This window comes from Micropterus dolomieu, linkage group LG08, assembly GCF_021292245.1.
Source record: "Micropterus dolomieu isolate WLL.071019.BEF.003 ecotype Adirondacks linkage group LG08, ASM2129224v1, whole genome shotgun sequence".
Classification (NCBI taxonomy): Eukaryota; Metazoa; Chordata; class Actinopteri; order Centrarchiformes; family Centrarchidae; genus Micropterus; species Micropterus dolomieu.
In genome coordinates this window covers 5,826,943-5,853,196 of record NC_060157.1, presented here as the reverse complement: position 1 = coordinate 5,853,196, position 26,254 = coordinate 5,826,943, and the positions used below count along the sequence as shown (strand labels likewise).

General features: G+C 39.2%; 1 protein-coding gene across 1 annotated transcript; it reads left to right on the top strand.

Moving 5' to 3' along the window:
• Positions 1 to 2,345: 2,345 nt before the first annotated feature.
• On the top strand, positions 2,346 to 26,139 carry jph2 (junctophilin 2). Its single transcript, XM_046057555.1, has 6 exons — positions 2,346 to 3,174; positions 6,664 to 7,480; positions 19,910 to 20,028; positions 21,961 to 22,889; positions 24,579 to 24,679; positions 24,772 to 26,139. The coding sequence occupies exons 1-5, from the start codon at positions 2,796 to 2,798 to the stop codon at positions 24,657 to 24,659; spliced, it is 2,325 nt and encodes a 774-aa protein (XP_045913511.1). The 5' UTR covers positions 2,346 to 2,795; the 3' UTR covers positions 24,660 to 24,679; positions 24,772 to 26,139.
• Positions 26,140 to 26,254: the final 115 nt, after the last annotated feature.

The following is a 26,254-nucleotide window of genomic DNA, read 5'->3' as shown; positions in this document are numbered from 1 at the left end:
ACAATTAAATCAATGTGTAACCGTTACATCACATGATGAGCGACGCACAAACATGCGCGGTGGAAACCCGCGGAGGGGGCGTTTCAGTGGAAGGTCAAGCGGGCACAGTCTAAGGACATGGAGGCTGTTGACTACAGGGCTGGAGGCAGGGTTAAAGTTTGTAGATTGTGCATGTCTATCGTCTAGCTGGCCTAAGAAACACACAAAAAAGTAGGCCTAAAAGTAAATGTCAACAGATCAATATGTTTGGACCTATCATTTGTAAAAGTAAGTAGGCCCTATAATGCCACTTTTGCTGCTTTATACTTCAACTTCATTACATTTCAGAAGGAAATTATGTAGGTCTACTTTAACTACTCTATAGGCCTATGCATATCTGACAGCTTAATTAGCGGTAACTTTTCAGATTTTCCTTAAAATAAAATAAAAATGTACATGTTTAGCTAAGAAAATACAAGGCATTTTAAAGACTGAACCAGTAGTTTCAAATCAATTTTCATTCTGACCCTTTACAAAAAAAAAAGCAGTAGCCTATCTAACTGTGGTCCCTTGTCACATTTCCAACAAAGAGAGATTTCCCTTTTAAACCTCTAGCTCAAGTTTCCATTTAAATAACTGTTGAAGACATAAAAATTTATGCTCATTATAAAAAAGAAAAGTCAAAAAATGAATTAGCCTAATTCACGTTTCTTATATTCTTGTATTGTAGCCTACTGCACAATGACATCATCTGATGAGAGGCCTTGGCCTACATTACCCACAATCATCAGGTGTGTTATGCTATTAGCGGCTAATGTAGCCTCGAGCTGCTTGGCTCAAGCAGAAAGGAGGAGCTACAGAGGTCTGGTAAGCTCACTTGTTGATAACTCCACCTCTGGCATTTAAAAAAAAAAATTTCTAACTTGTAGTCTTTAACCGGCGCTGACTCAAGTGACATCACTTGAGGCAATTTATCAAATTACAAGCGGCTACTGGAACCAAAAAGGCTGCTCCTCAAAACTGTAACCTGACTTTGATGTGCGCAGTAATCCTCTCATATTCATGCCCTCTGGATGGGTCTGACCACTATATCAACTTAAATGTAGGCTTATATAAAGTAGTTAAAGCATCATGATCAACTATTTAATAGTGAATATGAAAACCCATCAGTCACAAGGGCCATTTTTTCTGCAGGAGTACTTTTACTTTTTGATACTTTGTAAGCCTTTGATAAGCTAATAGCTGATTGTACTTTTACTTAAGTGGGATTTTGAATGCAAGAGGATTTTTACTTGTAATTGAGTATTTTTACATTATTGTATTAGTGCTTAGATATACTTAAGTCTAAAAGATGTGTACTTCTTCCATCGCTGCTCATTAGTATTGCAAAAAAGTTTAGCACAGTTTACAGAGGGAATAGCCATTTTTAAAAAGCAGGTACCGATATTCGCCAGCAGAGGGAGTGAAGAGAGTGAAGTAAACAGCAAAATGCTGTTATCCCACAATGAACAACATGAATTCCAAATGTTTTCCAAATTAAATTGTTTGCGATGTAAAATTAAAAAGTGATTAATGAGTGGATATAATAGTAGTAAATTGTATATTTTGTAGGCTCCAGTAATGATACAGCTAACTCAACCTACAATTTATGATCATTACAATATCCTATCGATTTATGATTTATTATACATCAAAACAATAAGTATATCCCAAAATATACCAAAGAGGATTAGCCTATAACAGATATGCATAGGCCTACACGTCGTACTGTCAAATAAAGTTATTAGAACATCAACCAAAGACACAGGATTTAATTTCCTATTAGAATATTGTAGAAATATTATCCTAATCCCATTTGACATAATGCCTTAAGATCTGTGAGACCATACAGGAACATCAATGGGAAATTACAGATATTGGTCTATTTTTTTTGCGCTACTAAATCTGCTGCTAGTATGTTGTCAGTTGTAGATCTGTAGTTCTCTGTTGATGCTTGTATGTTGTTCCTCAAATGTAAGTCACTTTGGATAAAAGCGTCTGCCAAATGAGTAAATGTAAATGTAAAATGTATTTTTAGATATCTCTTTCTTCACGCTTAATAGACTGTTGATTAGACTATGTTCAAACTGCTTTAAGTGGGCGTAGTCCTACTGTATGAACCTATAGTGTCCTGAATGGCATGTAGCTTAAGCCCCGAGGTGCCAAGACTCTGGCATAGCTCCTTGCAGGCAGCAGAGTAAGGATTGGGTTGTATTTTTGGAAGGGTGTGTGTGTGTGGATTGGTCGCCTTGTTAGGTCTGTTAAAAAATTTCCAACAGCAGCGACCGCCAGGAGATAGCTGGGTGGCAGGCACAGGGGGGAAAGGGGCTTTTCTCTGTGGCCACCTGGAAAAAGCCATGTAAGATCCCTGGCTTGTCAAAACATAAAATAGCCTACAGAAGTAATTAGATTTAATAACCGGTAATCCAAAATTTGAAAAACATCTTAATTTATTCTGGAGGAATATCTGTGGATTTATAAGTGAAAACGACGAGTCCGAGAAGACGCTGACATAGAAGAGGACATAAAAAAAATTAATAAAAGTTTATGTAGCTAAAGTTTGAAGTTGCGCACCGGAACCTCATGGACACGCTGAGAAATCCCCAAACCAACTCCAAAAGAAGAACCCCCCACAAGTTCAGCACCAAGGATATCTCCAATCAGTTTTGATGTCAGGTGAAGGTGAAGTCAGACTGACGGAGGTTTTATCTTTAGCCAGGTAACATACTGAAACAGCTTTACTTTCCGAGAGGTGCGTTTTTGGGCTGCGGTGAGGCATGAGTGGAGGTCGCTTTGAGTTTGACGACGGCGGAGCTTATTGCGGAGGGTGGGAGGGAGGCAAAGCCCACGGCCATGGCATCTGCACCGGACCCAAAGGCCAGGGCGAGTTCTCCGGTTCCTGGAACTACGGCTTCGAGGTGGTGGGAGTCTACACCTGGCCCAGTGGAAACACCTACGAGGGGTACTGGTCGCAGGGAAAGCGTCACGGTTTGGGATTAGAGACCAAAGGACACTGGATTTACAAAGGGGAATGGACTCACGGCTTCAAAGGGAGATATGGGATCCGGATCAGTGTTGGCAGTGGAGCAAAGTATGAAGGAACATGGAATAATGGGCTTCAGGATGGATATGGGACAGAAACGTATGCTGATGGAGGTGAGATTTATAAACTAAGACTGAGTTTATTATAGCGCAAAGTAATAGCCTAGTGGAGGAGGTAGTAAAAGTAGCAATATCACAGTGGATAGAACTCCATTTTCCCTCTGAAAAGTAGTGGAGCAGAAAGTAGCAATGGAAATACTCAATTACAAGTACCATAAAACTGTTAAGTACAGTAGCCTACTTGAGTAAAATACTGTATTAACTTCCTGCGATTTCACCAATTGTGGTATGATATACTTAAAAGTTAAAAGTAAAAGTAAAAGTCCTGCAATCAAAATTTTACTTAGTAAAAGTTCTCATAGTGCAGAATTGGGCAATTCAAAATGATTATATTATATTGTATGTCATAATATTATAATGTAATTATTTATGCATTAATGTGTTCCTCACTGGTGGTGCTGGTACAGGTGGCGCTAATTTCAACTACTGTGTAATTTTTGCCTCTGAAATGTAGTTGAGTAAAGTACAAGTATCTCAAACCTGTACTTAAGTACAGTATTTGAGTAAATGTAGCCTACTTCGTTACTTACCACAATTGAAATGTGAACGTGTGCAATAAAATTGCAGCTGCGGGCCTCTGTAGTGGTAGATGAAGCATTCAGATCCTTTACTTGAGTAAAAGTAGCAATACTGCAATATAAAAATATTCAGGTGCAAGTAAATGTCCTGCAAAGTAAATGTACATGAGTATTATTAGAAAAAAGTATCAAAGGTAAATGTATCTATAATATATTTAGAAAAATATTCAAACTATTACTATTTATCACTGCATTATTATTATTGTTATTATTATTATTATTATTATTATTGATGCACTAATGTGTAATTGGCATCTGTCAAGACATAAAATAGCCTACAAAGTCAATAATAATAATAATAATAATAATAATAAACTTTATTTATAGAGCACCTATCAATACAAAGAACAAAGTGCTTCACATAGACACAGAGAGAAAAATGGAATGAAATGCGACAGTGAAAGATAAAATACAGGAGGGGCAAAATAAAAACAAGAAATATTTTTTTTTTAAAAACAATCTATTAGACAGGCGTCTCACATCAGGATATGCTTTCTGATAAAAGTGTGTTGTTAGAAAACAAAGAAGACACTGACTCAGACAGCCTAATTTGCTCCGACGGGTTGTTCCAGAGCCTCGGGCCCTGACAACTACATAAAAATGAAAAGCAATACCATGTCAGATTACATCACCCAAGGGAAGCATATAAAGGGAAACTAAATTGGCCCAATAATTGACCCTTGAGGCACACCATAACTGATGTGTGAAAAAGACAATATGAGGGTTTTAATGGAGACACAAAACTTAGTATTAGACAAATGTCCCTAAACATACTTCTTATGCAGAATGGCCCTTTCAGTTTGTTATATGTATATATATATATTACAATCATGGAATGTTATTACTTCTGAATGAGTATTTAATGTTGTAGCTGGTTGAGGTGAAGCTAGTTTTAACTCCTTTATATGCTGTTGGGTAGCATAATGTATAAACATGCATTAGATTTTATGTGTTGCTCATATGTTGTGTATGTAAGACCTGAACCTGCAAAGTAACTAATAACTATACCTGACAGAAACATGTAGAGGAGTAAAATGTAGCATAGCATAAAATGGAAAGTATAAAAGTAAAGAAGGAAATTATTCTTGAGTAAAAGTTACTTTCCACCACTAGATTATATTACAGTGTGGTAATTTTATGAAAACCCTTAAGGCCGAATGCGGCCATATGGTCCATTTTACCAAGTTCATCACAGGCGACATGGAGAGAAATCACTGAGGAAAAAAACGAGCAGCCTCATGATCCTCATGGTCGTTTATGATGTGTAACCAGAAGAAACCCTGCTGCTGTCAGTCAAGAGAGGTGCTCAAAGCTTGTTGGAAATCAAACCCCACAGGAATCTTTCCATTTTGTTAAACTACACCATCATCAGCAGAGGTGGAAGAAGTATTCCAATCTTTTACTTGTGTAAAAGTAGGAATACTGACATGTGAAAATACTCAGTTACAAGAATAAGATCTGCATTCAAAAGCACCATACATCAGCACAATGTACTTTAAGTATCAAAAACAAAAGTACAGATTATGCAGAAAAATGTTCCCTCTCTGTGTTATATATTATATTATTGTCTGATGGGTTACTGTGTAAGCAGCACTTTATTGTAGCTAATGTTTGTATGTAAAGTTACTATGAACTACTTATATATTTATAGACAGTTGTGTAGTTAAATCTATAAAAATGCTAGTAGTAACTACAGCTGTCAGATAATTGTAGTGGAGTAAAAGGTACAATATTTATTATTTATATAAGTATAAAGTAGCATAAAATGTAAATACTCAAGTAAAGTAAAAGTACCTCATAACTGTTATTGAGTAAATTAGCTTCTTTATTTCCACTACTGGTTATTAAGAGTTTGTTGTTAACAAGCAAGATTAGTTTGGATAAAATTAAATTACTCCATACTAACTGAGTTGGTTATCTCGAGAGGTTACAAACAATCCTGAACATTTTAATTTAGGTTTTTAATCCTTCAATACTCTCAAGAGTCTGGTACATCAATATCCGCCTGCTCAACCATTTGACTGTGTAGAGGAAACTTAATAAGTTAGGCAAATAAAATCGATTGTGGTGATATCCACCTTTACAATATCAGTGGTTTCCCTCCTTAACAGCTGACTCATCAGCTTTAAGCCCAGTCTGGTGGAAGTTGCATCGGGGGATGTGACAGCGCCAGATGTCAGGATTTAATAATAGCCCACAACCCCATGCCCTCCTGGCCTCACGGGCTGAGGCCTAGCTGTCAGTATAATCCACACACATGTCAATTTTAGAATGAGACCTCCAGTATGTGTCTTCAGTGGGGGCATAAATGAATGAGTCTTTTCACACTGAAGATAGCCATGACCTTCAGGCAGAAATAAAAGTATGGCTAGTTTTATATAGAGTTAACTATTTTCGCTCCATAGTTTTAGCAAGCCATGTTTAGTCTACTGCCATGCTAGCGGCAGTAGACTAGTGCGGCAGAAGACTCTGTGAAGCTGTTATGCATAGCGGTGCTTTGAGCTAAATGCTGAAATCAGCAAAATGCTCACAATGACAGTGCTAATATGCTACTGTTAAGTAGGTATAATTTTTTACCAGGTTCACCACCTTAGTTTAGTGTGTTAACATGCTAACATCTGCTGATATGCACCAAACACAAAGTACAGAAGAGGCTGATGGGAATGTCATTCGTTTTGACCTGCTGGTGACACTAGAGGAAAAGTCAGGGGATTAGGATTCATCCTCTGGATACAGTGAATGTTTGTACCACAGATCATTGCAATCCATCAAATAGTTGTTGTGGTATATCAGTCTGGACCATCTGACATTGCCATCTGTATAGAGCCACACTGCTGGCATTGCTAAAAGTTTGGTCTGTGGTGCAGTTACAAAAAAACTGATCCCTTTTTTCTGATGTTTCCAGGTACTTTCCAGGGTCAGTTCACTGGTGGGATGCGGCACGGTTATGGGGTCCGTCAGAGTGTCCCCTATGGCATGGCAGCAGTTGTCCGCTCCCCCCTTCGTACCTCGCTGACCTCCCTTCGAAGCGAGCACAGCAACGGCACCGTATTGCAGCAAGACATCCCCATCATTACCACCACCAACGCCTCAGGTGAGGAGACACCCGTCCCCACCCCTACCCACCTGGGACCGTCCCGTGGAGGCTTCGCCCTCACGCTCCAGGTGGACCCAGAGGCTGTGAAACCCAAGAAGAAGGGCCTGTTCCGCAGGGGCTCCCTGCTGGGTAAGCTAAAGAAGTCAGACTCAAGTTCCTCGCTGTCAAGCCAGAAGAGCAAGATCAGCTTCCTGAGGACAGAATCGGCTCTCAGCTCCAACGCCAGCGACACCAACTCCACCATCAGCATCGGGGATGAGAGCCTGGCCGGAGCTGAGGATTTCCCCCCAGTGGAGGCAGACATTGATGCCACTACCACGGAGGTCTACATGGGAGAGTGGAAGAACGACAAACGCTCAGGATATGGAATAAGTGAAAGGTCCAGCGGGCTGAAGTACGAGGGTGAGTGGCTGAACAACCAGAGACACGGCTACGGCTGCACCACCTTCGCCGAGGGAGGGAAGGAGGAGGGCAAGTACATGAACAACATGCTGGTGAAGGCCATGAAGAAGAGGGTGATCCAGCTGAAGGGAACCAAGATCAAGCACAAGGTGGAGCGGGCGGTGGAGGGCGCTCAGAGGGCCGCAGCCATCGGCAAGCAGAAGGCAGAGATCGCTGCTTCCAGGTAAAAACAGATGGTGGAGAAATATTTCTTCTTATTTATTTTTCATCTTGTTTATCAGAGAACTATTTATATAGACAATCAGTCTCTTCTGATTACTGTTTTCAAGATAAATATACCCAATAAAATATACCACAGGAGTTCAGCTCCAGTACAACATTCAGCACAACCAGGTGAACTTACTGCACACACACGATCACAGTGATGACAACGGCAAAAGTCATAATCACAGCTACTGTCTGTCTCAGTCAGCCTCGGCAGCAGTCTGTGAAAGAGCTTCGCTAGTTATCTATGTAGCTGCAATGAGACAGACGCGTGCCGAACCAAGCCACAGCTGAGGGTGCATCTGCTTGCACTGTGGCCAGCAGAGGTCTGCTCCATTATACATTATACTAGATCATAATATAGCTCAGCCTTTCTCTAGGGATCTGAGGGAATGAAAAATAACTTAAGAAAAAGAAATCCCATCTTTCAGGGGCTCATTACAGCGCTAAGTATCCATTTTTCTAAAAACAACAATTCTCCAGTGATCTTTAAAAAACTCAAAATGTCATATAACAACACTTAAAGCTCTTCTGAAGACATTTCCAGAATACTCAAAGACTGTTAATATTATAAAATATATAATATAAATTTTCCATCTGCTGCATGACAAAAAATATTTTTAACTTTTTTAAAAATAAGTTGCGCCTCAGAACAAAGATGACAGCCAGAAATCACATACAGAATGTCCATGCTGAATTTATACAACTTAAATTTGTTTTTCAATTTTTTAAGTCTATATTGATGTTAAATTGCATTTTTTTATATTTTCATGCAAAATAATGTGTTTATATGTTTCTTATGTTGCCCAAAACAAGAAAGTCCATATGTCTTTTACAACCATACCAAGATACGAAATATAGTCGCAACATAGGAAAAATCCTTTTTATTTTCGTGCAACAGATTACTTTTTTATCCAGATGGTTAGAAAAGTTTTTGAGTATTCTGTAAATACCGTCAGAACATCAGTAATTAATGTCAGAGCTTATGGGTTTTTCAAAGATCACAGAGTATATATTTTTCACAGAAACTGGTGCTAAGTTTACTGAAAGGGCAGTGTATGAAAGTAAATGAGGGGAAAACAGAGACAAAAACAATAAAAAGAGACACTCAATCACTTTACTGACTCTGTCTGCTGGTCACAGTAATTACCATAATAAAAAAACACAACCAAAGAGCCATTATGTTTATTTCATAATGTATTACAGACATGAAATAGTGCAGTGTCTAAAGTGGCTGTTCAGAGTAACGCTGCTTGAACCACAGGATTTCATATCACACTCTGGATAATCAAATGTTCAAGCCCATTGTGGTTTTCCATAATGGATGTAATACAGTTTGTTAGGACTTCAGTTTTTACAATGATTGCACCATTTGAAAATAATAGAAAGAATCTACTTTGTTCACACTGTTGCCTTACCCTACCACGAACAAGCAATGTCACAATGTCAGTTTTTCGCGGCCCCCTGAGACATCTTTACAAAAATGGTTCCCAGTTGGGTGACTGTACCTTTGACTAGCTCAGAGAATTAGAAGATATTACCACAACATTTTAAGATAACCTAGCAATATATTATTTGTAGCCCATTTATATTTGATTATATAGTGTGCTACAGCTGTCTAAAATGTAAATCTTTAAGGAACAGTTTTTCATTTTGTGATGACAAAAAGTCACAACAAAATTTGTTTTGTTGCTGAGAGTTAAATGAGAAGGTTGATACCACATTCATGTCTTTAGCAGCCAGTTAGCTTAGCTAAGCAAAAATTGGCACATTAATTATTAGCACATTAATTAGTGAGCTTTAAATGTGCTGGTAGGTGCATTTAGTTTTTTACTTTGTTCAGAGCCAGGCTAGCTGTTTCAGCAAATCAGTGTATTTCTCAAAATGTCAAACAGTTTCTTCAACTTAGTGACAGACCAGATCCAGGAGTATATGTCAGTCTAGCGTGTTGAAAAGGTGATTGTACCTGTCTGATTAAGAAACTGAATATGAGAATATTTACACCTCTTTCTAATCACGGTGCATTCTGAAATCGATTCACATGAAACAGGTCAGTCAAACTACAGGGAAACGGTTTTCTTACATTGTATATTGTTCATACATGCACACGTCCACCTTCAGTTTGTCTGTGACCGTACAAGGCGGTGGTGTTTTTGTCCACTGTCATCTTCAGCACCTGAAATAAGCTCAGTGTTTACTGCACTGATGGACTGCAGACCCCTGTCCCTGCAGACTGAAATCTAAATATTGTACTCCAAGGATAAGCACTATATAAGAGTTATGGGCCGGTGTTCATTCTATCAGTGCTTTAAGCTCACCTACAGCACACCCATGGGCGCCTGGACAGAGCTGAGAATGGAAGCAAACACTTTATGTAGGACTGCTTTCAGAAACACCTTTATAAACCAAACATGACCTCATAGGAAATATATCTTCACCACATTCTTGAGTAAACTCCGAACTACTGGAAGATCAGAGGTGGGCAGTTACTCAAATACAGTACGTAAGTACAGTTTGGAGGTAATTTTACACACGGATCTTTAATTAATTTACTTTATTTCACTTTACCATTTTATGCTACTTTATACTTCAAGTCAAGGAAATATTGTACTTTAACTACATATAGCTGACAGCTGGTGCTACTATTTTTCAGATTACAATTTTACATGCAAACATTTGGATAAATTTTTAAAATAAAAAATATTTTTATATATTTAACCAGTGGTTCCCAATCTTACGTAAAAAGCCATGTCAAGTTGGAGCCCCTTGTCACATGTTTCATAAATCTCCACCAAATAGACATTTCCTCTCATAACTTCTCACATGGTTTCATTTATACAATTGTTATATTATCCAATATTTCACAAAAAGTACTTAGAGATTAAAGTGCAAAAAATTTAACCATATTTGTGAATCAGAACTTTGTTAATCATCTCACAACCCCTCAGATTTATCTAGTGACCAGCCCCTAGGTTAGGAACCACTGGACTAAACTGTTTATAATGTAGTTAAAACTAGCTCCACCTCAACCACCTAAAACAGTAAAATGCTGTTTACAAACTGATGCATCAGTATTAACAATCTAATTGTCTTTTGTAATAATACATCGGTCAAAGCAGAAATTTTCTGCAGAAAGAATACTTTTATATTTGATTATTTTAAGTACATTTTGGTGATAATACTTCTGTACTTTTAATGATTTTTAATGCAGCACTTTAACTTGGAATAGAGTATTTTAACATTCTAGTATTGTTACTTCTATTTAAGTAAATGATCTGAACCTTTTGCCACCACAGTAACTAAACAACAGCCACTCTCCAGTGGTCCTGCATGTTAAAACTGTTATTATATAAGCAGTGGAGACATGACACATCTGTTCCTGGCAGTAGTTTCCTCACTCTATGATCCTTTGGCAATGAAGTTGACGGTTAAAAATACATGTACAACCTGTGCACCGCATGGGATGCCAGACCTGGCCTCTTCAAGTCCAGTTTTCTAAGCGTTCACTGGCATTCGGACACTCTGTGGACTGTCTGTTGTTCTCTTGCATGGGCTGGCTAAAGGAGGACCTGTGTTGCAGGACAGGGTGTAAATGACGCACACACACAGGGGCCCTGTGGTCACAGAGGAGCCCTGACTAAATAAGGACAGGCACACTCTTGCTGTATCACAATCACAGGGGAATGCAACAGCTGATTATCCCCCCTCCCCTTGCCTCCAAACCCCATCTTTCCTGTCTAGTCACAGACACACACACAGACTTTGTTATGCTGAACTGCAGTGCCTCTCCTTATGTCTGCACATCGATATCAAGTTTTTACTTTACTCAAATTAAATACTTGTCCACATGGTACACAACTATGTGTACGCCTGCTGATTTACACAGTTTCTATCACCCACTGTGTGCTTTAGCTCTGCTGCTAGTCGGCAACAGTTTGGAGATCACAAATCTCGGTCCATCTTGCGTCAGCAGTGGTGTCAAATGGTTCTGCGGATATAAATATGACACAGCTCATAAGCAAGTGCTTGGGTATAAAGGGTTAGCGTATATATGTACCACACCTAGCTTTAGTTGTGCAGCTTGGATTTCATACTGTACTGCTGATTCTAGCATTTTGTCTTGGTGAGAAATCAGCTGGTCGTAACATTTGTAAACAAAGTTCAAGTCTTACCTTAGCGCAGGACTATTTGCAGTCTGTTTTTATGAGTTATTTACTTAATCACACAGGGAAAAATAGATGGTGAGTAATGAGAGAAATTAATGAGATCTCGGGTGCTATTCCTCATGTGACCGCTTAGCAATGTTGCAATAATGAGGTTGCAATTAGTTCTTGTTGTATGTGTTTTTTGGCAAAGTGATTTGATTATACTCTGATACATTTTGTCTTTTTATAGAAACAAAATCACCCTCTCTGTCTCTCTCTCTCTCACACACACACACACACACACACTTGCTACAAAGTCGAATAGGACCATCCACAAAGATCCAGTGGCACATGCCAGAATGCCAGAATATCTCTCTCGCCATCAGCAGCCTACAGGGCAACTGCAGCCTGACAAAAAAAACAAATGGTTACAAAACATCTGAACAGCGGGACCTATTTGATGAAAGGCTTTTACATTTGCACAGGCTCTAAATTAAGATTTAAGGCATATATTATTCTGTGATCTCATGGCTTTTGGTGTTGAAGGCAGTTTCTTCAGTTTCTTCATCACTCCTTAGAGTACAACAAGCGTCTCCTCAAGGCAGCCCTAAAAGCATAAAGGGTATTTAGGTCACAGTGTCAAATGTCATGTTTAGTTGCAGAGAAGCACTGGAGGGCCGACACAGACTGCAGCAGTTATACAATTTAAAGGGCCAATTTTGACCTGAATCCTTTTGTTGTATTGTAGGAGGGGGCTTATAAAAATCTGACAGGTCTGTCTGCAGTGGTGGAAAACATCTAAGTACATTTACTCAAGTACTGTTGACTAACTCCGTTTTCTTCAACTAAACTATTTTTCAGAGGGAAATATTGTACTTTTAATCCACTACATTTATTTGAAATCTTTATTTGAAACAAAATAAAATCAACTAATACTGATTATGTATTATTATAGATTAAACGACCCAAAAGTATTTAAAGTAGTTCAAATTAGCTCTACTATTACCAGCTGCAACATTAAATTGATGAACACAATGCATAATCCAATAATATAATATACACGATTCTGAAATGGGCCATTCTGCATTATGAGTACTCTCAATACTTTAAGTACATTATAATGCCAATACTTTTGTACTTTTAGCAGGACTTTTATTTGTAACAAACTTGTTACTTGTGTTGTGTTCACAACATGTTTCCACTGCCTGCAAGTGGCCAAAAATAGTTTGTGTAGGTTGAATCTACAGCCTGTATCTCGTCATTCTCAGCAGGATTGTGTTTGATTGCGTTATCACTAAAACCACAACTAAAAGCTCCCAAAGTTCTTAAATCTTTGAGACATTAATAGTAAAAAGTAATTAAAACTACCTGACACACTGTTAGATGATACTTATCTTATTTTGCTTTAATTTAAATGTATTGTATAATTCAGTTTTTATTTACTATTTATTATATTGTTAATTTAAGTTAATTTGATTGTATCTGTATTTCTGGAAGTATTGTCATTAACTGAACTGATGTCATTTTTAAGATGCCTGGTATTCTGTAGTAGTCAATAAATTAATACAGATGCTGAGTGACATATCAGGGCATATGGAGGCATATTACTTCCATGATATAATATTACTGTCGGAATCAAATGTTTATAAATACCCAACAGCTGAACAATGGCTTTTCTGTGAAGTACAGTCAAAACAATCCCCATATTAGCTCTACCACCTACCGTGACATTAGCAGCTATGCTAGCCAATTTCAGCAACTATAACCACAGCGGAGGATATATTATTACGTTGCTCGCCCTTTATAAATACAGGGTTCCTTTAAGGAAACACAGTACTCTGTGCTCTTTAATTCCTGGTGGCACTGGTTCAGTGATACTACTGTATAGCACTAATTCAACATCTACTATATTTGGAATACTTGACTGGTTATTTTAGGATTATATCTGTTTTTCCTTTACAATGCAATACAACCACAATCTAACCAACTACAAGGGCAGCAAGGATCCAATAATCAACACCAGTAGGAACCTGCTTGCTGAAGAGCTCAACCACTTCTTTGCCCGTTTTGAGATGACTGAGACGGAGACAGGGCCTGCTCTACTGACAGCTATTAATGACCTGCCACTTACTGTGACCACAGAGGATGTCAGAAGAGTGCTCCGTGGTGTGAAACCCAGGAAGGCGGCTGGCCCCGACGGCATACCGGGGATGGTTCTTATGGGCTGTACAGATCAGCTGGCCGAGGTATTCACAAACATCTTTAACCTATCTCTGTCTACATGCACTGTTCCTAAATGCTTTAAATCTGCCACCATTGTCCCAGTACCCAAGAAAACACCTATCAGGAGCCTAAATGACTGCAAACCTGTGCACCTTACCTCTACTGTAAAGAAGTGCTTTGAGAGGTTTGTCTTAAAACACATTAAATCCTCTGGGCCAACATATGCTACAGAGCAATTAGGTCAACAGAAGATACCATCAACACTACTTTTCACACAGCACCAGCTCACCTGCGGCTCGTATGTGAGAATGCTGTTTGTTGATTTTAGCTCTGTGTTTAATACCATCATCCCCAGCAGAATGGATGCCCAAGAACATCCATCCATCCATCGTCAACCACTTATCCTGTGTACAGGGTCACGGAGCCCAAAAACATGAGTTTGCCTACAGGGATGAAGTCCAGAAACTGACTGCATGGTGCCACATTAACAACCTGGTACTCAACACCTCTAAAATAGAAGAACTGATAATTGACTTTAGGAAAAAGGAAGGAGAATATGCTCCTCTATACATCAAAGGAGACATGGTTGAGCGAGTCAGCAACTTCAAATTCCTGGGCACAATAATCTCTGAGGACCTCAAATGGACTAATAACACTACCACGCTTGTGAAAAAGGCTCAGCAGCGCATCTACTTTCTAAGGGCACTCAGGAAGGTGAACCTGTGTCAGAAGCTGCTGTTTTCCTTTTCCTTTTCCTGTTTTCCTGGGAGACATTACAGGTCCATTAAGACCCGCACCTCCAGATTCCTGAACAGTTTCTTTCAACAAGCCCTAAAAGAACTGAAGTGTCAAAAACAATGAACAGTACTACTCAGTATCATGTCTGAGTGCTATGATGGCCACTGGAATTTGTGCAATATTTTTTTATTATATATTAACTGTGCAATATTTTTTTTGATACGTGGACTGTGCAATATCCTTTACTCCTGCTGATTCCAGTTTTTAACCATTTATGTGAATTTCTGTCGATTATTTATTGTTACCTGTATGTCTTTTTATCTTATCTTATATCTTTTTATCTTATCTTATGTCTTTTTATCTTCACTGCTGTAAATCTCGTTAAACTACGTTCAGTGACAATAAAGCTGATTCGGGGTGAGCTCTCACTCTGCACTCAAGGAAATGTGATGATTAGCACCGCTAAAGTCTGAGGTTTCTGGACATTTATGGTACTGAGAGTTGTGCTGGTGGAACCATTGGTGAGGCATTGACAAAATCTGTGGCTTGTGAAAGGTGAAAATTTTTGTGGTGCCACCACTGAACATAGCTCCCAGCAAATGCACAATTTACTCCTGTTTGACTAATGTTTTCTAAAAACTATAGTGCTCCAGCTGTTCTATGAAATCACTGGGCCTATTTTTTAAATCAAAGTTTATATTTGTTTATATAAGACCAGCTTGGGAAGTAAATGTAAATAAAATTTAGAATATCATCAGACTTATCCTTTCATATTAAGAAGTTCACTTTTAGTGAACTCAGTTCTTCAGGTAGGAATCAGTGGGCTTTGGGCTGAGTACCACACATGTATATGTTTGAAAGTCAGAACATAGTGCGAGACAGAAAGAGACAGAGTTTAGTGACAATCAGAAAAATATACATACAAAATATATGCAGCCTTATCCTTTAAGAGACACATTTCAGTAATAATATAGGCTATTTTGTCAAATACACTTTTTTGATGTTTACAGACTTCATAAGTGGTAGATAGTTGGCACAATTAAATGGTATATTCCTGTGTTTAACCTGTGTGTGTGTGTGTGTGTGTGTGTGTGTGTTGTATTTTTGGGGTATGATTTACTTCTAAATTGTGCCATTGCCTTGGGAGTTGTACCAAAAAAGCTTGCTGCTAGATAGCAGCTGTTGTTATTATAACTCTGCCTTTAATGAATGATTTCAGTGTAAGTTTAAACATGTGAGATTTGACCGAACAGCGTGTCGAGGTTCCTGGAAGAGGAGGTGCTGACTTGTGTGTGGACAGGTGGAGCTCATCTATCTTCAACAGGGAACCTCAGGAGTCTCTAATTGTTCCAGTGGGAAGCACCTTCCCCACTGAGTCTTCGAGTGGACCAGGGAGCTATTTTCAGCTCAGTGTAAAGTTACAGCATGTCAAGTATCCACAGAGTAATCACAATCAGTAATTCTCACAGTTAAGGTGGGACAAATGGCAGTGAGGATCGAGGGATGTCAATGTCAGTCTGTTGGCTGATCAGGCCACCTATTTACTGAGATATCTTATTAGATATAGATTTAACTATTGAATGGGTGGCCATGAAATTTCATACATTCAAGGTCCCCAGTAGATCAAGCCTACTGACTTTGGTGATCCCCTGACATTTTAATATAGCACCACCAGCAGGTTTTCCTGTACACTGAAATTCTTACTTTGCTGTCCACACCAAATGCCTACAATAAAAGTAAAAGCAGAAACAGCAGAAAATACAAAGTGTAAACGTCAGAAGTCGTTGTGCAGGCAGACGAATTAACAGTTGTGCAACTGATTAATTATATACATGTGGAAATTGTGCATGGAGCAATGTGCAGATGTGCAAAAATAGTGCAATTAACATGTCATGGTACAGTGTAAAGATGGGCATGATAATGGAGTCCACATGCCTATTAACTGTTCAGGAGCCTGATGGCAGTGGGGTAGAAAGAGTTCTTCAGTCGTGTAGTCCTACATTTCACACTTCTGTAACTCCGACCCGAGGGTAGAAGTGTAAACAGTATGTGTTGGGGGTGAGTGGGATCCTTGATAATGAAGGCAGCTCTCCTGTGGACTCTTTGATGGTAGATTCTCTGCAGTCCTGGTGATCTTTTCAGCTGTCTTCACCACTCTCTGCAGGCGTTTGCAGTCCATTGCAGTAGTGCTGCCATACCACACGGTGATGCAGCTGGTCAGAATGCTCTCAACAGTGCACCTTTAGAAGTTGCTGAGGATTTTAGGTGACATACCGAACTTCCTCGGTCTCCTCAGGAAGTACAGCCGCTGTTGAGCATCCTTGACCAGTTGTGTGGCGTTCAGTGTCCAACTGAGGTCGTCACTGATGTGGAGCCCAGATATTTGAGGCTGCTCACCCTCTTTACCTCAAGCTCCCAGATGAATAGTGTCTGATGAGGTCTCCTCTCCTTCCTCATGTCCACTATTGTCTCCTTCGTTTTGTCAGTATTAAGGCTGAGGTTGTTGTCCTCGCACCACGCCACCAGGCTGACCACCTCCCTCCTGTAGGCCACTTCGTCCTCACTGCGGTGTCGTCTGCGAACTTCAGTATGATGTTGTCCTTGTGGGAGGCAGCACAGTCATGAGTGAACAGGGTGTAGAGGATGGGGCTGAGGACGCATCCCTGTGGAGTGCCAATGTTTGTTATAATGGTGGCTGAGGTTCTGCTGCCAATCCTGACTGACTGGGACCTGCCAGGAGCCAGTCACAGAGTGTGGGTGGCAGTCCAAGTTCATTAAATTATCCAGTTGGATATTTCTTCTTCTACAAGATGGATTGGCACAATGTTTGGTATATGGCGCCCACATTATCAATGCTTATGACTTTTCCCCTTGCCTCACTCATGAGGTTGACAGTTTTGGTTTTGAATAAAATGTCTTGACAGCTGTTGGAGGGTTTGGCGTGACATGGTACACACATTCATGTTCCCCAAAGGATGAACTGTAATATCTTTGCTGATCCCTTAAAATTCTAATTTGTTCATTAATTTATTAAAGACTAAACACCTGCAAAACCAAAATTCACACAGCTAAATAAATAGTGTTTAGTGATAATTAACAAACGTTAGCATTACTTTAAACACACAGGTAAACATTATATCTGCTAAACAGTAACATGTTAGCTTTGTGAGAATGTTATCATGGTGTAAGCATTTACAGTACAGCCTCACAGAGCAGCTAGACACTCTTAGCCTTGTTATTTAATGAGAAACATAATAATAATAATCATAATAATAGAAATGATAGGAAATAAACATATTGTGAAAGTGTGCTGCCCCATTTTTGTATTTATGGTCTATTGTGTATGTTTATTGGTTTTTTTTTTTTTTTAAATAAAAGTGCCCAGAATTGTTCTGTTACCTGTTCTCATTGATTTAAAGGAGAAAGTTTGAGAAACGCAGGGAGAACATTCAGAATTACATTACCACAAGTGTTGCATTATGCACAAACTCTCCCGATCTTGTTGTCCACTGTTGGTCGAAACTTTTGTGAGGCAAATGGCTGCCTCACTGCTGTACTCCTTCCAGTGAGTCCTCTCTCTTGTTGCCAGCTCTCTGTCTCCCTATCAGATAGAAATATGTGTGATGATGGAACCTCCGTGACCTGCCAGCAATAACTCATTGTCTCGCTGGGGGGGGGGGGGCATAAATAATAAAAGCATAATTTATTTCTGTCTCAGCTCAACAGCAGAAAAGGACACCTCCTCTCTCGGTAGCTAATAATACTAATGAGCCATATGACCAGCAGCCATCCATCCCTGGCCTTCATTTAAACATGATTGAATACTATTATCAAGCCCTGTGCTGTGGGATTTTTTTTAAGTCTTAAAATGTTTTAAGCCATCATCTAAGGGTTCATATTCAAGGTTGTATTTAGTTTGATCAAGAAGGTCAAGGTGAAGGTCAAAGTGCATAAAACATCGCAAAATATGTGACATTGTGACAAACTGTAGAACGGATAATAATAATCATTCATTTAACTGACGCTTTTATCCAAAGCGACTTACAGTTGTTATATATATGTCTGAGGTCACACGCCTCTGGAGAAACTAGTGTCTTGCTCAGGGACACATTGGTGTGTCACAGTGGACTTGAACCCGGGACTCTCACACCAAAAGCATATGTCTTATCCACTGCTTCATCACCACCCCATTTAAAAGTAAAATAAAAAGTTTAGTAATGCAAATTATTTCACTCACTGAATATTGCATCATCCCGTTGCTGCCTTTATACTATTGCATTCTGCTCTCCACAGTTTGGTCCAGAAACTGTCAGAAATAGTAAAAAATGCCAAAAATGCCCATCATACCCAATGAATTGTCTTCCAATTGCTTGTTGTTTTCCTACCAACAGTCCAATACCCAAAGATATTCACTTTACTGTCGCATATATACAGAAATGTAGCAAATCCTCACATTTGTGAAGCTGAAAGTAGTGAATATTTGGTATTTTTACTTCAGCAAAACGTTTGTCAGCTTATTTTCTGTTGATCTACGAATCGGTTAAGCGTTATGTGACCACTTTGTTTTAAATTATGTCCAGAAGTGTATAAAGTTATAAGAGTCTATAGAGTTTTGTAAATGCAGGTGACAATCTCTCATCTGAGATAGTGTGATATTGTCATCATTCGTTTTTGTTGTTTGGAGCACTTTTCTGTGAGCTGAGTTTGTTGCATTTTGGGAAATGAACTCATTCGCTTCTTGCAAAGATTCAAAAGACCGATACCACCAATTTTTGTATGTAACTTTTGCTTTTTGTGAGTAACATGAAGGGAACTACAAACTTTATCTCGTTCACCAATCCTGTGTTGTTAAATGACAAATAAATCTACCTTGTAACCCAGCAGCTGGTCAGCTTAGCTTAGCATAAAGACTGGAAAACAAAAAACATGACACAGTGTGTTAATCATTGAGCTTTAGAGGTGCTAATAGGTGTTAATTTTGTTACCTTTGGACAGAGCCAAGCTAGCTGTGTCCCCCTGTTACCTGTCATTAAGCTAAGCTAAGCTAACCAGCTACTGGCTGTAGCTTTTAAGAGTGGTATACATCTTCTTATCTAAGCATATTTCCCAGGAAGTCTAACTCTTCTTTTAAACTTACATTGATTACTTGGAAACAATTAATAGTTTGTGCATGAATGGACTTATTTTAGATTAGAACTGATGCCACTAACAGTAAAATGAAAATAGAACATCTGGATGGTTGTTGTAGCTCCAGTGAATTGTGTTGCATCTGTCCCCTGCAGGACGGCCCATTCAAAGGCCAAGGCAGAGGCAGCTGAACAGGCCGCCCAGGCCGCCAACAGTGAGTCCAACATTGCCAGACTGGTGGCCAAAGAGCTCTCTCCTTCTTTCTACCAGCCAGGTCAGTGGACTTTTTATCTGGGAAGAATTCTGAAAGATGGATAATAATATGCAAAACATACTAACTTTAGGGATATTAACACCATGGTACCCCTCTGAAAAAGATGATACAGTATAGAAACAACTGCATGAAAGACTCCAAGCACAGACATAGATGTATTCAAGCTGTTATTTTCACCTGAAATTGGATATAATAAATTATTTTTTTGTAGAAGGCTCATATTTACCATAGTTCCCAAATGCAAATGCACCACAAAATGCACACCACATACTATAGCTTTATATTTGTGGAGTCAATATAAATAGCTTACACATCAATACTTTAGATGGCATGACTTGAACAACTCTTACTGACTTACGGTGTATCATTATTTGAAGGAAACAGCAAATATAAACTGCAAACCACGTTTATAATGTGTGTCTGTGCATACCTCCAGCTTGAGCTAGCAGATCCTTGGCTGAGGCTCACCACAAGGGTAGTCGCATTTTAATGTCTAAAAAAGGAACATCTTATTGGGTTGAAGGGATCATATCAGTTTCATTGCGAGTCTGGTCAACACTCGCTTACACATTGCATACAAAAGAAGCCCAGCCATATAGGAGCCTCTTGCATTTTTCTCTTGCTTTCTCCTTCGGTGGAGAGCTTAAAATAATCAGACACATCCAGCTTTCTCAGTGGCTGCTCGTATTGTCTCTGACTAACACTACAAATACCGCAATGCATTCTTACATGAAAGATCTCTCACCAAGGAGACAACAACACAGACATACAGTGTCAGCGTGTGCACCATCTGGTTTACTTGCAGTGGGAAAAACAACTCTTAGCCTCGCACTTTAAAGGATAAGTCTTGTGATATTATACTGTATATATTTCTTATTTTCAACAAATCTCATTAAAAAGATCCAAACCAACAATTAATTAATCCTACTGTCAAATATTATCAGTGTAGCCAAAGCCTGATATATATTATTCCTCCCAATGACTATTAAAAACACATCAATGAGCCACACTGTTGCACTGGGTGACATGTTTCTTCATTACCATGAACACACACACTGTAGTTTATTTTGACTCAATCCTACAAACGACCTCCTGCTAGTTGGTGGCCGAAAATGAAAACTACAGTCCCCAGCTTTCTTAGGAAATTATTTAGCCTTTTTTTATATACATTTGTGACCTGTTTTTAAAGATTTTTGTCTTCAGATGGAACAAATCGGTTTGTGACCAAAAACCAGCTGTGGCAGTAAATGTAAATTTAAAATATCAAAAAATATGGAAAGAATATAACGCTTTATTGTTTTTTGTCTTATCATGAGATTTATTGACAATATTGTCAGCCTTGTCCTTTTGAATAAATATCACTTTGTCTTTGACATAATATCTTTCTTTTTTTGTTTATCTTATGGTGAAATGTTTCTCTTTGGCACTCTCTTTTTTTCTCTCTGTAATGTGAGCAAATATAACCAAGGGTAGCTACAGTAGTTGTCACTCTAACAGCCTCGGTAGTTTCTTCCTGGTCACAGGAATTTAGTGTAGTTTAGGAAGAGAATTGCATAATTATATATATATATATATATATATAATTATAAAGCCTCTCCTCCTGTAGCTATTTCCTGATATTATAGTCTAAAGGAAATTGGTCTGGTTTGTGGATAGCAGGAGATTATTAAAAAGTCAGTTTCTATAATTACATCCAGTTGTTATTTCCTACTGTAGTAATAATTTGTCTTGTGAGATAAAGGAGTGCTCCATGACAATTATGTTAGCTGGGAAACAGCAGAAATATATTTTTTTATGGTAATGACACTAATAATTAACCAAAAAATGTTTTCTAAATGTTTATATACTCTCCAGTGCTGATCATTGCTCTTAATATATTAGACTCTGTGATGAGAAAAACACTAATATACTGATTGAATTGGTCTCACACAGGTCCTGAGTATCTGAAGAAGAGAGTGTTACAGGAGGTCGTGGAGGGCATTGAGAATGCAGACCCTGTTATGCATGAGCCGCTGCTTGCTGAAGAGGAGCCCCTGCCCACGCCACCCGAAAGCCCACTAATGAATGAACTGGACAGTCTCATGCCTGGCTCATCACCAGGCCGCACCCCCTCCCCCAGCCCAGGCATCATCAGCAAGGAAGACCCTAAACTCCTCAGTCCAGGAAGCTGGAATGAAGACAAAACCAGTAAAGATGGTGGCAGTAAGGGTAGCAGTAAACCCAACAGCAGGTCCAACAGTCGCCCCACCACCCCTTCAATCTCCATATCTGCTCCCGCCTCGGCTGCACCTGAGGGCGGAGGTGCCCCCAGCAACCGAGGCCCCTCTCGCACCCCCAGCCGTCAGAGCAGCAAGAACGGGCAAGGCTCTGACCTGGAGATCAAGCCCCTGCAGAAGTTAGACACCGAGGCAAAAGCTCCAGACGTCACTCCTGCTGCTGCTGCTGCCCCTGTAAGAAATAGCCTCATCTCTCCAGATGAAGAAGAAGCCCCGCGCCCCAGCTCCAGGGTGTCCTCCAAAGCTGTCACCCCCGAGCCTAAAACCACTGAGGTCAAAACTGAAAGACCGCCATCAGTCCACGAACGAGCGCTGTCTGTCTCTGAGAACAAAGTGGAGTCCAGGGAGGTGAGCAGGCCTTCCAGCAAAGCAGAAACAAAGCCATTACCAAAACGACAACCCAGCCCAGCTCCACCTCCAAAACCTGCACCCAATCTTGAGCCTAAAATGGTACAAAAGCAAGTGGAAGCCAAAGCCATTGTTGCCAAAACACCTCCGAAGGTGGAGCCCAAAGCAGAAACCAGAATGAAGGCCATGGTGTCGAGCCCAAGTAACGAGGTGACTGCAGAGTCTTTGGAGCTGGAGGTAAGACAGTAAATGTACATACAAACTCACATTTAATTGTTTTTCAAGTGTCAAGCATCAAGGTAGTTTATCTTTATACAACACAAGGTTGTGCAACTAAATGAAAGTTTGTAGTCCCTTCAAGCTACATGCATAGAACTTACTAGATAATTAAATGGATATTAGAATATGGTAACATTTAAAATAAAACAACATATACTGCTATTTCTATACATACACGTGGTGCTGCAGTGCATTTCTTTTTATTTGCGTCTGGGGGAATGTAAACAGACAAATAGGCATGTCAGCAGCTTTGCTGTAGGGTCAACAATGTCAGTCTACCACTTTGATCCAGACGGAAATGTGTGAACAACTACAGGTTGCCAAAACATTTTGTACAGACATCCATGATCCCTAGAGGAGGAATTATACTTACATTGGTGATCCTGTAACTTTTCCTCTAGCGCCATCATTAGGTTGAAAATATTAGTTTTGAACAGCAATTGGATGGGTTGACATGGAATTTGGTACAAACATCCATGTTCCCCTCAGGATAAACTGTAATAACTTCGTGATTCCTTATCTTTCCCACTAGCGACACCATCAGGTCAACATTTTAATTTGTCCAATACTTTGGTTAATGACCAAATACCTGTGAGACTAATTACATTCCTGTACTCATATCTGTATTGTCAGACAGACTCACAGAGCTGCTAGCATGGTTGTAGACTCTCTTAACTTTTAGCCTTGTTTAACTAAAAAAATGTAGCTTGAGCTTGACCGAGTACAATAAAATGTCTGGACATCATCTAAAGCCATGGATGTCAAAGTCACCTTGACTCATCTAAGGAAAGCACTTCGTTGTGACTTTGATTTCCATCAAGTGCAGGTTAACTGTCCTATTTCCAAGTTGCCACGCTGCATTATGTGGACACACTTTTTTCATGCATTGTGATAAATATTATTTTCTTGTGGAGGTGCTACTTTTACTTTTTTACTTCCTAAAAGTTTATCCCTTTCCAATCTTTATATGAGAGCTATTGGTTTTACAGTGCTTTCATTATTAGTGTGTCCAGAATATTTCCCAGAAAATGTATTTGATGGATCAGGTAAAACCACTTTGTTTGGTACAAATTATTTACACTTTCTTATTAAATATTTGCTTTGTAAAGGAATAAAGGAATAATTTGACATTTTGGGGAAATATGCTTATTTGTTCAGAGTTAAATGAGAAGTTTGTTACCACTCTCATGTTACCTCTCTGTTAAATATGAAGCTACAGCCAGGAGTTAGCTTAGCTTAGCACAAAGACTGTAAACAAACAGCTGGCTAACAGCTAGTCTGGCTCCCAGCACCTCTAAAGCCCACAGGTAAGATATCACATGTTAATTAGTGAGCTTTAGAGATGCAGGTACACTTGACAGAGCCAGGTTTTCCTCCTGCTCATAATCTTTATGCTAAGATAAGCTAACCGTCTCCTGGCTGTAGCTTTGTATTGAACATGCAGATAATACGTTGGGTATCGATCTCAGCAAAAAAAAATGTAATTCGCATATTTTCCCGAAATGTAGAAATATTCCTAAGTAGTAATGTTCACAAACCTCCAGTAATTTTACACATTCACAAGGTGTGAAACATAACAGTAAGCATATAGTGTTACTGTTGAGTTATTTTGACTTAATTTCTCATATATTTTGCTTTGTTTTCAAGGGCCCAAACACCATAATGATCTGCATGGTTATCCTGCTCAATATTGGCCTGGCCATTCTCTTCGTACACATTTTGTCATGAGAAACTGTCCACCACCTCAGGTAATAAATGTGATGTCAAAACCTGCTGGGGAAAAAAGAAAGTGATATAGTGAGAACAAGGAGTCCATTAAAAGACAAATGTTTATGTGCAGCAGGTCACCAACAGTGTTGGAGAGAGATGGCCTGCCTCCTCCTCAGTTAGGACCAGAGATCAAAGAGACCGCTGAGGAGGAAAAGATGCCTTCCGCAGACAGCTGCAGCTCTTCTGTAGGTGTTTGTTGGTGTGACTGCGTGAGGCTCTGTGAAGCTCCTCTCTTTCCAGAGGTTTAACAAACTGAAGGACATTGAATGACTGAAACAATTCAGTAAATCTGAATATGATGATGTTTGCATGTTAAAGTCAGGGCTGCATGTTGTCTGTATGAGTATGTTCGCTGTGCTTACACTGGAGAAGCAGGGTCTCAGTTCACCTTCATCGCAGTTTGTCACAAGCGTGTCAACATTTTTGCAAAAGGAGGCTTTTAACTCAATCTTTATTTGGCACAAGCGGCCTGGCTCTCACAACACAGATTCAGGCAGATTAGACACTCGCTACATAATTATGTTTTATCCCAAGATCTGTTTGTATTAGGTAGTTGACAGCTAAAGGAATGTTGATAACATATGCAGACTGAATATTCTCTCCACTATGCCTTAAACTTGATTGTTGAGACACAAATGTGTGAAAGATTAGGGAATGATTTATCTGCAATGTGGTAAAAAAGCTGAGAAATATTCATTGGGTAGTCATAAATGTGTGTGTCTGTCGCATCAAAAAACTCTCCAGAAAATACTGCTGAAATAGCAAAAACTGTAATCCAACAATGCTGTAAAGCCAAGTTATTGTTTTCATCTTGTTGCTCTTCACTCTCTTAGGAAAGAGTCCATCATGAGTTACATTTCGGTTAAATGCATCCTGCAAAATCTGCATTTGAGACTGTGGTTTACTACACTGTGAAATTTTCTATATTCACTTGGGATTTATATGCATTAATTGTCATTCTGCTGCTTTGGTTTGGGAGCTGATGAACCAAATAGATAAGGAAAATAGGGAGCTTATGAGTGCCACTGCTGTTGTGTATGTACTGTATTTACCTGTGGTATTTGTCATACAGTGCTGTTTAGCGCACAGGTGGTTTTCAATGAGAGTTGCATATGTTTTGCAATATAACAAGTAAGTAGAAAATAAAGGCTGGGGTTTATCTTATTAAAAACAATCACTGTATGTTGATCTAAGGTTGCTCAATCTACAGATTTATATTAATGCAATAGCAGCAACAGGAGGTGGGCTGGGATGTGAGCTGTTGTAGCATTTACTGGTTTCATATATGTTTCAGTGTAGAAAACTGTCCCCACTGTTCCACCGCATTATATTCAAGGCCTGTTGTGCTTTAGAGCCAAATATGAGTTCAACTTTTGTACGCATGAGGGCACTTTGTGTGTGTCTGTATTTTTGTACCATTGTGAAGTACACGTCTTTTCAGCATTCAAAAGCATTTTTGTCAGACGAAAGCAAACCTAAATTTATTTTCCAAAAGAGTCCAATTGCCGCATGGCTGTGAGACAGAGAAAATTTCAGAATGGTTCTTAACTCCA